At 40.5% G+C, this 16347-nt stretch overlaps 1 protein-coding gene across 8 annotated transcripts in view; it reads right to left on the reverse strand.

Annotated features, from left to right (window-relative positions):
* WDFY4 (WDFY family member 4) overlaps positions 1-16347 on the reverse strand; it is a 151477-nt gene that overhangs the window by 13207 nt on the left and 121923 nt on the right. For 5 of the 8 annotated variants that reach the window (XR_008450752.1, XR_008450755.1, XR_008450756.1 and 2 more), the window contains 8 exons: positions 15852-15999; positions 14881-15038; positions 13100-13258; positions 9563-9742; positions 6523-6705; positions 5804-5891; positions 3522-3633; positions 1528-2426 (listed from right to left, as the gene is read on the reverse strand). Coding sequence is in view for 1 of the 8 variants with exons in the window: in XM_054072005.1 (XP_053927980.1) it covers positions 2360-2426; positions 3522-3633; positions 5804-5891; positions 6523-6705; positions 9563-9742; positions 13100-13258; positions 14881-15038; positions 15852-15999 (1095 nt within the window). In the remaining 7 variants the exon portion in view is untranslated. Of the gene's footprint in view, positions 1-267; positions 2427-3521; positions 3634-5803; positions 5892-6522; positions 6706-7167; positions 7379-9562; positions 9743-13099; positions 13259-14880; positions 15039-15851; positions 16000-16347 lie in introns of those variants that run through there. The other 3 variants (XR_008450753.1, XM_054072005.1, XR_008450757.1) reach the window with 3 other exon arrangements.

The following is a 16347-nucleotide window of genomic DNA, read 5'->3' on the forward strand; positions in this document are numbered from 1 at the left end:
TACTAATACCCTCTTATAACTAGCTTTGAGATCTTTTTGTGAAAAGGACTTGGGAGCAGTAGCACATGGTGACTATCACAGGGGAAATTTTCCTGTGAGAGTTACAGATCTGTTTGCATGAATTTCTCAAAAAAAGTTTTGAGCAAATTCTGTTTTATGAGGATGCAAAGGCCCTGCAGTGCACAGGCAGCTCTGCAAATATTGTTTCACAAGCCTTTATTAGCTAACACAAAGCTACAGAAATCAGACAGTATTTAATGCTCACTGTAAAATTTATAAGACTTCTATTACCGAACAAGGAAGCAAGATGGGCTGTGCAATAACCAAATAAGTGTGATTAAGGCATTTTAGGGTTTATAGTCTCCGATTAGATTAAACTGATTTTTAAAGTCACATAAAGGTTGTGCTGTTCCACATTTCTTCTCTTGGTTTCCCTACAGGGCAGAGTTAAGACTGCGCCTTATTTCTTCATTTCATGTCCTAATGGGATTGGATTTCTTTTAAGGGTAATTCTCACCCTGAGCTACTTACACTTTGCAAAAGCTGGTTCTGAGATAATTACAGTGCTTTGGTGATGTTTGCACTGTGCCACTTCAGTAACAATGGAGTTATGCTGAAAGTCTTTGCTGTGGAATTGCTCTACCTGCTTAATTTTTCAAGCATATTCTAGATCTGCTACCTCTACGTTCCATGCAGAGAAACAGTAATGCATCAGAAGGCCCATCACACGGGCACCACTGTACTGCCCCTGAGACAGCACCAGCTATTGTCTATGTGTCAGTGAAAGCTACCTCCACATCTACAGCTGACAGGCCTTCTCTGTTCACAAACAACAGGCACATTCCCTAGTTGGTTCACTCATTGGTTGTGTCAGGAAGTTGTCTACCACACACTCCAGAAACCTCCTAGACTGTTTCCTTTCTGCTGTATTATACTTCTAGCAGACATATAGTAAGCTGAAGTCTTCCCACAAGAACAAGGGCTAGTGACTGTGAGACTTCTCCCAGTTGCTTGTAGAATATCTCATCAGCCTCTTCGTCTTGGCTGGGTGGTCTATACCTGACTCCCATCATGATATCTGCCTTATTGGGTGTTCCACTGAATTTTACCCATAGGCACTTAACCCTATCATCACCATCATTGAGCTCAAGGCAATCAAAACACTCTCTAACATAGAGGGCTACCTCACTGCCTCTCCTTCCTTGCCTATCCTGCCTGAAGAGTTTATAGCCAACAATGGCAGCACTCCAGTTATGCAAGTCATCCCACGATGTTTCCCTTATGGCAATTATATCATGTTTTTCTTGCTATGCAATGACTTCCAGTTCCTCCTAAAACCACTTTTATTTCTTTACTAGGTAAAGGATGGGCAGGGTAGAGGGAGTGGTACCAGTTTAGCTCCTTCAAATTCTTGGAAAGTGTTACGGAGCTTGATTCTTCACACTTTCTCCATCTCAACCAGGGACACAAATGGCACTTATATGTATTACACTATGGCCTCAGCCTTCTTATGCTAGAAATACTCACTTCTACTGTGCAGAATGATTATGAAGGTAATGCTGAAGTATGTCTCGTATACTGATACTCCTGAGAACATCAGGACAAGGCTGGGAAAGAAGGCATTGAGGGAGGAGAATGAAAGAACATCAACCAGCTCTGTCAAATCTTCATCTGTGCCCCATGCATTTTGCATGCTCTACTCACTATAGAAAAAAAACAAGTCAGATTAGAAAACACAAGGTTGTACTGTAACACTTGTTCACAATGAGGCCAAATAATTCCTCACTGTCAGCCTAGAAATTCCTACCTTTGCTTTGCAAACCAAATAGCTTCTCCGAAGGCATGCATACATTTTCATGCAGAATCATGGAAAGAGGATGAGTAGAAATGGAGATGTTAACATACTTGTATGTTAATAAGAACAAAGATACTGCAACAAACTCCCACGACATCTGTCAGGAGCCTTAGCATTTTCTGATCCCATAGGGTTAAAATCAGAATATGTTGATTTTATTAAGCTACGTTGCTCTTTGGCATAGTCAAGGTAGTTTTATTTAAGAGCTATTATTTGTGAAATACAACATATTATGCCCAAATCAGTATCTAAAATAACATTTTAAATACAAAAATTTTCTCAGCACAAAACCTGCAAAATCTCATTGTCTATGTGCATGTCTGTCAGTGTGTCTCTCTCAGCTTTGAAGTTCATTATCTAATTTCAATCAGAGTCAGTCCAACAACTCCTTTGTGATGCAGTCCGCAAGCATAGGCGTCCAGTTCTCTGACTCCTTCATGCTCTGAAGGGTAATTTCACTCCATCTCAAAGGCTGAAAAAGCAAGACTTCTTCACTATTTCTTCCTATCCATCCACAGACCAGCAGCAGACTCTTCCCCAGTCATCACCAACTAGGATTTTAGAGGAATTTCTTGAGAAAGAAAAAAAAAGCAAAAAAGAATGTTTAAGAATGAGATGCAAATAGGATCAAGGCTTTCTCCTGTATGTGTAACAATTAGAAAGATGCAACATTCGGGGGAGCACATTATCTTTAAGGTTAAATTTGAAGATCAATCATATAAAGACTGAACTTAGAGCTAGATCCAGACTTTTCTGGAGTTCAGTGGGTTAGCTGTGGACAATCTAGCCAGATCAGGAGCTTCTACCCTTCTATGATGGCAAGACTCTATAAATGTTAACTAAATCTGTTGGCCAGCTTCAGAATTCTTCGTTGCCAGCACATATCATGGCATTAGCCACTGAGATCTGTGCTGCATGCAGTGCCATCAACACTAATGAAACTAATCCTTCCCTTCTTTCCCCAACTTTCCCACTTTCTGTGCATAACACGCACTAAGTGCTCTCGACCTCTGACCATACAGAATAAAGGAATCGGTTTTTGCAACTATCAAAATGCCAACACTTTTGTAGAGAAAGACAGCAGCTGTTTTACAGTACATCGTAACATCCTGCAGTAGGAGATAACAACAATTAAATCCAGATGAAACTGCAGGGAGGGAGGGGGAGGCTGAATAAACTAGAATACTGGCTGTGCAAACTGAGTGGAGTTTAACAAGAAAGTTGTCCTTTGGCCAAAATCTTCCTGTTTGTATTTTAAGGAGATGGCATCTTCAGCAGCTCCTGGGATACTGGCTTTTCTGTGGTGCAGACAGTGCAGCAGCCACTGATCTATAACTACTCTGGCTGAAAGCTGCTATTTTTCCTGGGTTGTCTGATCACTAACTATCCCAACATCCTTCACTTTAACAGAGTTACCCAGGCCAGCTACCAGAGTGAGTGTGTTTGGCTAAGACAGTGATTCTACTGAGATTTTAGAAACATCAACACTAATAAATAGTGAACCAAACGAAAACAAAAAAACAACCCAAAGACAAAACCCCAGCAGTATTATGAAGTTCAGAATAAAATAACCCTCCCTCGACTTAGGGCAGAGCCATAGAGACCACGATGCTGGCGTCGTGCCCTCTGCTGGGCACCGCCTGCAATGCAAAGGGAAGGACAGTACCTGGATACAGCCACTGCTGTAACTGCTGGACTGGTCTTACTTGGTTTTCCAGTCAAGGCAAGGCTGGGATTCAGCTCCCGAAAGAGAACAAGATGTTTTCCACACTTGTTACCTGTTGTGTGGTTCAAACATAAATATTTAGAAAGTATCTTGGGGAAGCATGGATGGGATTGTTATTATTTACAGTCAGCAAGTTGTTAAGTTGAGAACAAATATATTTAATCTCAGCCTGTGCTGTTGCAAAATAGGCCCATCCCAATTTAATTTGTGGCTATGATAGTTACATGTGCTGACGTGCGGCTGTATCAATTGTGTGCTAAATTGGATTTGTGTATTATTGCTTTCTAAATTGCATGCCTAGTTCAGCAAAATTGTTCATCAGTTTTCACTGGCTCTGTGCTTAATAAGATGCCCCACAATACCTTGCTGCCAAGATATAATACAGCCCATAATTGCCTAGTAAAAAGAAATTGCATAAAGCCCTGGTATTATCAACTTATCTAAATCTGCTCATAACGGAACCAATAATTAAACACTGAGAACATTTCACATACACACACATACATACACATACACCTAACAATACAACTCGGTCATAGTTACTTGGGTCTTTTTAATGACTGTTTTGTATTAATTTTACTTTCTTTAATGTGTAGAGTGAGATGTGGGAATTATTTGCCATATAAAATGATCTGAAGTTATCTGAATAGTTTAAGGGAGAATGCCACTGCTTTGATTACACCTCTCAACTCTTTATTAAAGAACACTGTCGCGGTACACATCTGCGAACATGCCTCCTTACGCTCATGTGCAAACAGGAGTGTGTCTGCGCACATTATCAGATCCCCAGGGTCAGTGCATGTCTTCTATGATCCTCTATGAAAAAGGCGCAACAGGAGTATTCTGCTGCACTCCTTTGGGCAGCCTTTAAGTCCCCATTTAGACAACTGTTTAAGATAAAAATTTTTAAAATAGCTGAAATCTCAGTTCGTTCATAAACATGAAATTGTACCTGAGTAAATATGACATGGAAATGTCTGAAACAGGAAGTTATGGGCAAGAACTTAGGAAATTCTTAAAACAAATACGCTGTTTCTACATGTAAAAAGAATCTGCAAAATAACTACAGAATACTAAAATGATTTGGGAATTTTTGGATTTTACTTACAGCAATCTCTATTAGAGATGATAATGAAACCAAATATGTATCTACCACAGCCAGACTATTTCCCATCTCGCATCTTTCCTAGAAGCATCTGTCTCTAGCTGCTCTGAAGCATTACAAAACGTAGAATGGGCACCTAGTCTGGCATTTCCTATATGCCTCTGTATGTATAAATATTTTCACATAACAGTCTAAGTTATGTAGGTGCTAAGTTCCATGAACAGCCCTTCTGAAGGTCTCTGTGGTAAGGCACAGTTACCGTATAGTTTCTTTTTATGCAGATGTTGCATCTATAGCTGAATATTTATACAAATTGTATGCCTAAAACTGAAGCAATAGAGAGTGTCTGTAAGGAAGATCACAGCAAAGAAGTGGTGTAAATTATACATACTAACACCACAATTACTTTCTGTTGTAAAATACGGTGTGAAGAGAAGCAAGCTGTGATATTTTGGATGTGCCTTTAAAGCTCCCTGGCAGGTTTCAGCTCCTGTATTTGTTAGGACAGAGAAGTGAACTTGAGTTGTTTTTAATACCAGTCAGCACCATAGCCTCATCATCTTATTGACCTCAGTTCTGCAGGAACTCCAGCATATCAGCTTTAGCTTGGCACAGCCTTGAATAAACAGCTCCTGAATAAACTGCTGCTGGTCTCCCACCAGTTTATGGCCTCTGACCTCATTTACGGTGGCAAAGACAACAAAATTCCTGTCCTGGGACGGAACAGGATTTGACACTGCCTCCTCTGACATGCCAGGATACTTTAGTAAAGGCCATCAGCAGAGATGCCAAGTGAATGGGCATTCTGGAGCCAGGATAGTTCCTTAGTTTCATAGGTTTATGCAGCAAGCTGGTCTATGAAGCTCGACAGAACACATAACAAAACCTATGAAGAAGCTTTCTGCTTTATCTAGGCAGGTGGCTCAAGGGTGCTTTCTGTCTCTAAGGCAGGGTAGTGGCTACCCACTACTTCTGCTTCTGATTACAGTAATACTGTGCCAGTCACTTGCAGCATCCCCCACTCCACACCACTATACTCACACACAGTCGTCTTACAAACAAACAGGGTCTGCTCCAAACAGTCATGATGCAGTTTGTGGCTACCCCGTGGCCGTACCTATGTTCCCTGGCTCTTCCACTGTATCTCTCTGCATTCTCAGCCCAGGAGTTTGGTCTGGGGTGTTGGTGTACTCAGTCTTCCACAGCTTTGCCAGTAAGGAGGTAAAAATGGAAGAAGCATTGATTATTACAGTGGAATGAGAGAGGTGTAGTCATCTGCTTCCCAGCAAAGGGGTGGAAGCCAGACTTCTGTCATCACAGCAGGATTTCACAGTATCATCTCTCCCTTGGCCACTGCACTGCAGGGTGTCACACTGGGGAAATACGTGCAGAGAACTGGTAGTGCTGTTGGGCTGACACACTAGTGAGGGTCTCAGTAACCCAAGCAGCATTCCCACCAGATTGGAGGTGGAACTAAGCAATGAATTCCTGCTCCTGAGAAGGATGACTTAATAAACTGAACTGTGAATCAGCTCTCAGAAACCAGTCTCAAACATATTTCTGATGGGCAATATAATTTTTACTTTCAAAACCACACTAGAATGAAAAGCACATTTTCAAAACTCTTCCTGAATGGCAAAGACGCCTCCATTCAGGAGAATAAAAGTTGATAGGAAACACATTTTACTCTGATTTTCGTCTTCTACCCTGTGCTGCCTTGTTAAGAAAGTAGAATGGGCTTTTAAGAAAGTAGAATGTCCCTCCATTTAGCATGCAAAATTCTGCCTTTGGTCTACAATGAATCAGTATTCCCTTATCTCTCCTCCATCCACCTACCCTCACGACTCCATCTGTGCTTCCTGTGATGATGATGCTGCGTGTGTCCCAGTCCATCACTTCAGCAAAGCAGCAGCAAACAATATGGCTTTTTGGGCTGCAGGTGGTGTTAACGCTTGCAAGAAGCTGACCATTGACTGTCCACAGATATAGGTAAGATCCAGCACAAGAAATAATATCACCCTGTAACAAAGCAAGAAGCAGTGTTTCAAAATCCTGTGCTCACCCTCCTCACATCGCTTATTTCCTGATGAGAAATTACAGAGTTTCTTTGACTTGAATTCTGACCTTTGTTTTGCGTCTGAGCAAATGATATAAACCATAGAAAGTAAAAATGACATATTTTTCTCATGAAAAATTCTCACATTTTTACATTGTAGAAGCCCATACCAACTGTCTCAGATTTAGCAAGATAATGCAGAAATAAAGTGTTTTTTTGCATTTTTAAAATGAAACATTTCTTTAAATGTTCCCTTCCTATTGAAAATCCAGGTTTTTAGTGAAAACACAGACTGAAAAGCTGACCTTGCTGTTGTCAGGGACAGTGACTGTCCACAGGCAATACCTAGCACAGGTTTGTGCCAGGACTAGTGCTCTCAACGCTTTACAAAGAAGCATTCTCTTAAACAAGGATATGGTGTTCACCTGCTTAGCTGCGAAGCCTTTGGTGATTTCACAATCCTCCTCTGCCCCTCACAGGGAGCTTAATGTCATCGCATTTTTAGACTGTGTGTTTCATTTGACCAATGACCAACTCAGCATTCAGTGAGCTGCACTGCTGATGCAGAAAACATCCTCTGCAAATGAATCTCTCCTCTCCCTTCCGTCCCAGTGCACAGTCTTACCACGGACTGCACTGTAAGAAGCAAATACGTAGGTAATCCTTAAGGGCAAGAAACACACGGAACCAAGAGCCAATGCTGCAATTTTAAAGGGCCTTATCAAAAGTGCATTTTGATCAGGCTGCTAACTGAAATTCCAACTAACCTTTCCACTCTTGATGCATACTAAGAACCAGCTAAATAGAACACCATCAGCGAAGTCATCTGATTCTGGCAAAGGCCAGTGTCCTTAAATTAGCAGCATGCATCTGGTTTAAATCAGCTAACAGAACACTTCACCTCTGCCTAATCTGGGGCCAGAGCTCTTCACACTGAAGGGCAGAATTCTGAAGATAAACAAGGATAACACATTCAAAACAGGGTTGCCAATAAATAAAGAGATTAAATTTCAGCTCATTTATCTGCATGAGAGTATGTAATGTCCATGCATGTGGTAATGATATAGGGTGCTTTTCATATCTAGACCAGGGATTTAAAACTAACTGATATCATTAGTTAAAGCAAGCTTTTACCATCCTCCTTAGCTTAGAAACTTTTCGGAACAGCCTTTTTATTTCTTGTCCACATGATACAAACACCGAGAGGTCTGAATCTAAAAATGGTGCTTCTAGATGCTTGAGCAAATATAAAAACTAACAAGCACATAACAAAGAGCTGTATAGGGTTTGTATTTCACAGAAAAGTATGTGGTTCAGAAATAATGTTTCCTTCAAACTTTGCTTCAAAACACTCTGAATTTTCTGGAAAAAAACTTGTTACCAAATATGTAATTTTGTGTCATTTGGAATATTTAATTTAGAATAATGGAAATTTTGTTTACAACTTCATGTTATAATGTATGTGTATATATACACAAAATTTAAACAAAAAAGTATTTTAGAATTAAGCATCCTGTTCTGCTAACATCAAAAAGAATTTTCTCATCCACGACACACGGACCTCATCATCTTTTTTCCTTGAAGTTTCAGTCATGCTTCCTGAGGTTTTTCCTCTTTTAAATGAACCAGACTATTGTCCACTCAATTAACTATTTGCATTCCAAAAGGCTGGAGAGCTGCTCTTGGGTCCGTCACTACACTGTTCCTGGCACAGACCATCTCATTTTTAGATACATTCAGAAGAGGAGCTACTAACTGTGAAGCCTACAGTCAATGGTGGACTGATACTTAGAAAGGAGAGGACTCCATCCTCATGGGGTCTCAACCCTATGGTCTGTGCCAGACCACCCACTCATGTCTGAATAGATGGCACTGCTTCAGCTGACTTTGTAAGGGACCACTAGGGTATTCTGAACTCGCCTGCTGAAGCCACTGCCCATTTTACACTAACCAGGAACCTTGGGCCTGGGACCTGAGCTGGCACTCAACAGACTACTTAATTCCCATCCTCAGTTACTAGTCATCGAAATGCATGGTTGTTAAATTTCTGATACGAGTTTATTCTTTTGGCTCAGACTAAGTAGAGAATGTCTGCCTGGTTTCTTGCTGATATGAACTCAATTTTGCCTCTCTTGGTACATGCTCCAGTACTGGATTTGACTTCAAATTGTCTGAGCAGCTGCAACCCTATTCTAATATTGTAATAGAGACAGAAAATAGAAATGTCTAAGCAATATTTTCAGGAGGTAGAGAGTTGGAAAAAATCTCATCAGATATTTTTCTATCAAAAATGCGTGAAATTCTGGCCAGGCAGAGACCACAACAGACATACCCACTACTATTAAGACCTCTTCCCACACCTGAGAGTAGAAAGGAAAACAAAAAGCCAACATTGTCATCACAGAGGTGTAAGGTAGTTGTCAGCTGAGGCGGCAGACTGAAGTCTAACATGTCTCAGCTGATATGGCTCTGCTGTGTGAATGTCAGGAGAAATTAATGAAATAATGGAGGCAATAAGGTTATGGGTAAGTCAAATCTAGGAACTACTGGGGTAATACTTCATGCTTCATAGACTAAAAGTTGTTTAATCCTGCTATCTACCCATCCAAAGATGCTTCCACTTAGCTACTCAGTCTAAGATGTTGCTTTTAGTGCTTGCCTCTTGTCATTAAGAACACTATTAGCAATCTCTGTAGAAAGAAAAAAAAAATCAATGTATCAGATTCTCAGGATGTTTTTTATGTGGGGAAGAGTACCCATTAAATTATCATGAAATGTTCATGCATGCATCAGAAGAAAGATGATAAATGAAGATCTTACTGTTGAATTGTTTATGGCAACAGAACAGAGGCTTGCCCTGTGGGCAGGAAGCTGGTTTATGTACGTCAGCTGGTTCAGGTCCCAAATGATGCAGGTTCTGTCATCGGATCCACTCACAAAGATGCTGTAGGTCACAGATGCAGCAAGGCAGGTCACTGCCTGAGCGTGCCCGTATAAAGCCTGGTGGAGAAAAAGCAACCAACAAACCACAGCAGAGGGTGGCTGATTTACTTGGGAACCACAGTCCTACTGTTACTTGCTTAGTAAGAACAAGAAACCTAGTTATTCTTTGGAGAACAGAAAAAGATAGGACAGCAAAATGCCAAAGGATCTTACATAAGCATCCTTGCCCTCAATTCCTGGTTGAGGAAAGTTGAAGCTTCAAGGGATTATGTGACTTGTCCCAAGTTGCACAGTAACTCAGGGCCCTTGGCATACATTTCAGACTCTATAACAGTGATTTGTGCTCAGCAACAAAACATGTTTTTTTCACTTCAGTCCATGCAGCTTTAAGTAAAATTTATGCTTGGAAAAGACTGTTTCTCAATATTTAAAAACCATTTTGAAATAAAATTTATGAGGATGTATTTCAGTGACCTTCTTAGTCTTATCCTTCTGTTTTTCTGAACAAGTATTAATATTTTTCCAATTCTAGTTAAGAAGAAAAACAGCATTTGGGCAGAACGTTTTCTTTAAAGCCCTATAGGAATTCCTTTCTTTTTCATCATTATGCAACATTCTTTTTTTGCTGTTGTTTTATATATTCTGGAGACAAAAGGAGGGCTCAGTTTAATTTAGCCTTATTTAAAAAATTTCATTAAAAAAGACTATAGGCAATTTAATAGCACAGATAGAAATCATGGATTTATGTATACTGATGACAATTGTTTAATGCAGCACTCTCAAGTGACAGCAGTATACATTCTGCTGCATAACCACCAATGACACTAAAGCCTGTAGGGAAACATAGGAAAAGTCCTTCATAGCTTTCCTAAAAAGCCTTTCAGGGCTCAATTTTAGATGCCTTACTGTGAAAAATCAGACCCACCAGTTTTAATGTTGTTTTTAACAGTAAATTCGTATTCCCTGCTGGCTTTCTCTACATGACATAATTAGCACATCTTCAGGGTCTGTCTCAGTTCAGCATGAAACAGGAGAGCCACATGTCCTGGGTGATTTTTGCAAACATATCTCATATTCTTCTCCAGCGTGTGACTGTGAGACTGAACCCTTGCTGGCTAACATTTGCTGCCACTTGCCAAGGTTACTAGGACAACAGTATTCAAACATCAACCCACTGGTGAAGAACCTGAGCTGCAGCAGGCTACGTGCTGCTGAAGGTGACCTGCAACTGCGAGGGATGAATTTCAGTTTGTGATTTACTCCATTCAGAAGAACTGCTGACTAAAAATACTGGCCAAGAAAAAGAGTCACCAAAAGTGGTCTTCAGATATTGTAAACACTTTCAACTGAGCATAAAAAAGGAGGTTCAGCAATAGCTTTGGACTGATTGTAGAACAGTGTCTTTACATAGGACTGGGCATAATCCAGTGCCTGTGCATGGGAAATGCACAAGACCTGTGGGCTAAGACAAAGCTGGTTTGAGTTCCCAGCATTTCTTCTCTTTCCTCTGAAGCACAAAAGGAAACATACCCACTGTGCCAAAATTCAAAGTGACAAGGCAAGGCAAGCTAAGCTCCTCCACAATTTATAATTTTAAATTTTTTATTTTTTTTTTAACCCTGAAAGACTTCCTACCTGGCAGAGAAGTACTTTAAATACAAGCTGAGTGTGAAAGAGAGAGCTAAACCTGAACATAGTTGTAACTGTGGCTTCAATCTACCAGTATCTCAACGCATATTCATGCAAAACCAGTTGTGTGGTTTTAGCTCTACCATCTACTCTCTACTGCTCTGCAAAGACTGACTGATGTTTCCCTTAGTGGGCAATATCCTACAGCATATCTGCAAAAAAATGAGACACCTGTCTCCAGAGTCAATTTACAAATATCAAAAGGCTAAAAAAGAGGACCAGCCTCACTGCAGGAATGCTCAGTCCATGAAAACTTAAACCAAGTTTGACCATCTAACTTAACTGTCTGACATGGACACAGATGCTTCACAACTACGCTCAACACCCCCCTGAGAGGTCTCTGGCAGATGGTACAGCTCGCCTAGGTGCTTCTGCTAGTCCAGCACTTCATTTGGCCCAGAAATGCTGGGGGCTGGATCACACACTGCTCGTGAGCACTGAAGAACTGGTAAATTGCATGGATCAATACTGAGGCTATTATGCTCAGTCTTTAGTCTTCCACAAAACTGTGGAAACAGCCTCTTCTAGAGAGGGAAAAGCAACTATTTTTCTGCTGAAATATAGTTTCTGTACTTTACTACATTCCAAACCAGAATGTGTCAGTCCCATGAGACAGCTGGTAAGTGAATAGCATCCACTTTATAGCACATCAGCTTTACTTAAGCAAAGCTCACTCTCTCAGGAAAGATGATACATTTTCTTTTTGTTCAGCAGAAAAAGCAGTCACCATGAAACAGTGAATTACATGAAAGCAGCAAGTAATTCACTGGAAGACATCTAGACCCATAATTCAAATTTACATCTATGCCAGACAGTCACAAAAAAAAAAAAAAAAAAAAAAGCCTCTGCTAGCAAAGAGAAGGTACAGGATTTGTCATTGCATGATCTCATGCCACTTTGTGGACTTTGGGTAATACCAGATTAATCACAATGGAGCACATCAGCAAAGCTGATTTTAGATTGTTAAAGAGAAGGGCATTATATTGGAGATAAAAGACAGCCTCTTCAAACAGTTGCCTGAAATTCAGACTGACATTTTGACTGGTATAATTTTGATGTTGATGAAGATTACTGCTTATGCTTTTCTGTGCTGCTATTTCTTCCATTTTTATGTCCATGGCCTGGTCTGAAATAATAACCAGCTGAACTAAAAGGTCATCACTGAAGGACTTTGGAGAATGAGGATACAAACTATATCATTCTTAGTGGATGCACTACTACCTCTTGGAGTGACAGGAAAACCTTTTATTTTATGAATTCAGGATGAGAGACAAGAATCAAGAATTGTGCCTAGCTGAGCCTTCATCTCCATCAGCTAAGTTTGCCAGGTGTTTTGGAGATTCCATCCACTGCTGTAGCAAACCCAAAACAACTATAAGCATCTCCAGGTGATACAGGTTTTTGAAAATAACCCCAGGGTTGGCTGCATTTCAAGTGAGGAGGGCATATGCCTTATCTCCACTGTTTCTTTGATCATGATAAACTTTGGAAAACCTACCAAAAGTGGGGGTGAGGCTGGAGAAAACAAGCAGAGTTCGTAACTGTAAGCTGTGGGTATAAGGCATATTATCAGCTCCTGACTTGATAAAAAGCTGTCACATAATACTGCTGATTGCTGCCTTCTTGATTCACCGAAAGGTGTTTCCTCTGCCAGTCATCTGAGAGAAAGTAACTCATCTTTTTGTTTTCATTAAGTTTCTATAGAAGAAGAGCCACAGTACTAACCTGTCTCAAGTTTAGGCACTTCACTTTGTCCTTTACTAAGGAAAGTTCCCAGACACACACAACAGAACTTGTTCCAGATGTGATTATGGTAGTTGCTGAAGGACACACAGCGCAGAGGCACTTTCCCCAGTCTGCCATGCACTCAAATGTAGTCACATTCTGTACAAGAAAGCAGCTTTAAGTCAAATGCTTATATGGTGATAACATGCATTTATTAATACTAAATGGCAAATTTATTTTTCAGAACCAAGCCTTCATTTCTTCAAATCTAGGAAAGAAAAGCTCATCTTAACCATTCTCTGTGCTCAGAGCACATCTGCATAATACATACAGGCACTGGCTGTGGCTGCATGCAGTTGTGCCATCCTCCAGGAAGGATGGACAAAGGTCAGTGTCATATGTCTTAGGAGACCGAGTCCCAATCCCTCTTGTTCTACAGACTTCCTACATAACTTCAGGCAATCTCTTTCTGCTACCATATAGTGACAGAATGCAAACATTCAATGTAGACTGAAAAGCAAGCTCAGGCTGTAATGACCACTGCTAACAGGGTTAGTGCCAGGCTCTTCAACCTTCCTCTTACTTGCACTGAAAATCCCAAAGCCAAAGCACTAAAATCCATTCTGTCCCTACGGCTCTGTTAGCACCACCAGAATGAGCCTAAACCAAGGTCAGGTCTATTATATATTGCGATGATTATAGCATAACATCATATGCTCACATTCTGCATTACCTCTCTCCCACACAAAAGGACAACACAATAGTGCTAATGATTCTGGTGGAATTGGACGGCACAGCTACAAAAACCATACCACAGACAGAACAAACCTTTACCTACTTACAAGGAAGAATAAAAATTGTTTTAAGCTTATGTCCAGGGGAACTGTTAACCCAGAGTAAACTCAAGCTGGACTCCCAACAAGATCTTATAGCGGCTGTGTAATCATGCTCAGTGTCACATAATTTATACCTACAGCAGCACTATGAATTGCTAAGAACTGATTTTAATTGAAATTAATGGAGAAAACTCTCCATAATTTTATACAAGGAGCAGAAAGTAAAATACATCTCGTGGCTGTGGGTGTGTTTGCAAAAATATACTGATGTGCCTTGCACAAATACCCAAGTCAGTATCTTGCTGAATGACATGTTCTGCTCTTCTGGTACCCAAGCTAGCTCAGATATCTTTGCGTGTCGTAACATTGTTCCAAACACATCAAAAAAATCATTGTGTTTGTGGTAGAGGAATAAGCTGGATCTGTCAAGTGCCCTAACAAGCAGTGTGATGAGAGAGACCGTTGACTTTCAACAGCAAGGAAGTACAAGTATTAACTTTCTACAATAAAAGGCGTTATTATTTTGAACGAATGCACTGGGCTAAGCTTCGGAGCCAGAGAGGAATTGACAGATGGTTCTGTCTTAATTCCAACAGAAAGTTCTGCACAATGAAATTTCTAATCAGTGGCCAGGAGACCTTGCATTCTCCTTAAAACCTGTGAAACGGGGTTTCTTCTTCATTTTGACAGACAACACAGTCACTGGAAGGAAAACTTGCAATAATTTAGAGGGGAAATGCCACTTTTTTCAGCAGTGTAGAGTGACTTTTAGTCTGTTGAGATATCCAGCTTGAGATTCCTCAAGAAGCTTGACTGTGAGAAAGTCCTGTGAGTACAGCATCCTCTGAAATAAGCTTCCCAACAGCCTCTGAAATTGGTCCCCAAACCAGCCAAAGACCACACACATCATTCATCTGTGGAATGCTTAGACTTTTTCTTATTTACCTTCTCAGACCCATAGCTGCCAAAGCAACAGGTGAAGTCCTCAAATCCCCAGCAGAATGTTTTGTTCCAAAGAGGAGGAATCAAAACCTTGTTTTTTTCAACAGCCAGAATGCCTTTCTCAGTATGAACAATGTGTCCAATAGCTCCCTTGGGATAGTCTGACAAGAGAGAGAATATATTTAATTCTGTTGGTTTTAGAGCACTCATGTAACTTTTCTCCTTGCACAGGTGCTGCTGGCAATCCCCACAACTGGGCTCAGAGCTGTGGCCAGGCCCACGGGCAGAATTCTACTCTACGACTGACATTCCAGAGAGAATAGTGGAAACACTCCCCTCTAATGGACCACATAAATCCATGTAGAGGGAGTGATGTACTCTAAAGGAACTCCTTTTCATTGGCAGACTGCTGTATGCCATGGTCTGCAGAGGATGCCAGGCACGTCACCAACAGTCGCTGTATTACAGCTAAGGGAGCCCACTGTCCCCACAAAGATATGTGATAAAGAATGCCACTGTGGGATAAAAAAAGTAGACAAACCAGATTTTTCCAGGCTTCTTTGTGGTAGGAAAAGTAACAGACTAAAAAAAAAAGATGAAGAGAAAGAAAAGATTTGAAGAATGAGAAGGAGAGAAAGACAGAGTATTTACTTTGTGGTTGAATATAAAAAGAGAGAACAAATGGAAAACAGTGAGCTTTATGTTTCAATTTAACATATTCAGAACGTAAAAGACAGAAGAGGTTTAGGCATATAAAAAAAAATAAATCTATTCTGAACTCTACAATAGAACTTTCAGGATTTCTCCTGAGTATTTGAGTGTTTTCAATGCCTGCTTATAACAAGCAAAAAATTCAACAGTTGACAGAAGGGATCTTGATTTTGCCAACTTATACAAAACTGTGTGACTATTTTTGTAGTCTTGAAAATCCAAATTCATCCCATCCAAGAACTGGAGCACAGTCCCTGCAGCACCTTTTATTGTAATTGGTGAGAGCTTCAGGTTTTGCAAGCTGCTTATAAACGGAGGAAGAATTCCACTTGAGTGAAGGGACAGCACAGTCTCTCTGCCTGATGGACTTTTCCCTTGGGCATTCCTGGATGGATGCGGTTTTGTGAAGAGCTAGAATAAAGGAACAGCATTGAAAAAATGAATCTCTTTTTGCAAAATCATGCAGGAGAGACATCTGTTTACATCCTTAACCATAGATCTCAGGACTGTCACATGTGAACCTCTTCATTGAAATAAAATTTTACTACATTTTCATCAAACTACATCTCTTACTGACAGAGATAGGAGCTAATCACAGAGATTCAGGAGAAGAGAGAAGAGCATAGGTGAGACTTTGACTGCTTTTATTTGACTGTACCCATTCCCAGACTAATGGTTACTCATGTCATTGTACTGAAGGAGCAGAACTCAGATTTGATGCCACAGCTGTGTGGCATACCACAGGAACAGGATAATTAG

The sequence above is a fragment of the Cuculus canorus genome, chromosome 7 (genome assembly GCF_017976375.1).
Source record: "Cuculus canorus isolate bCucCan1 chromosome 7, bCucCan1.pri, whole genome shotgun sequence".
NCBI classification, from domain to species: Eukaryota; Metazoa; Chordata; class Aves; order Cuculiformes; family Cuculidae; genus Cuculus; species Cuculus canorus.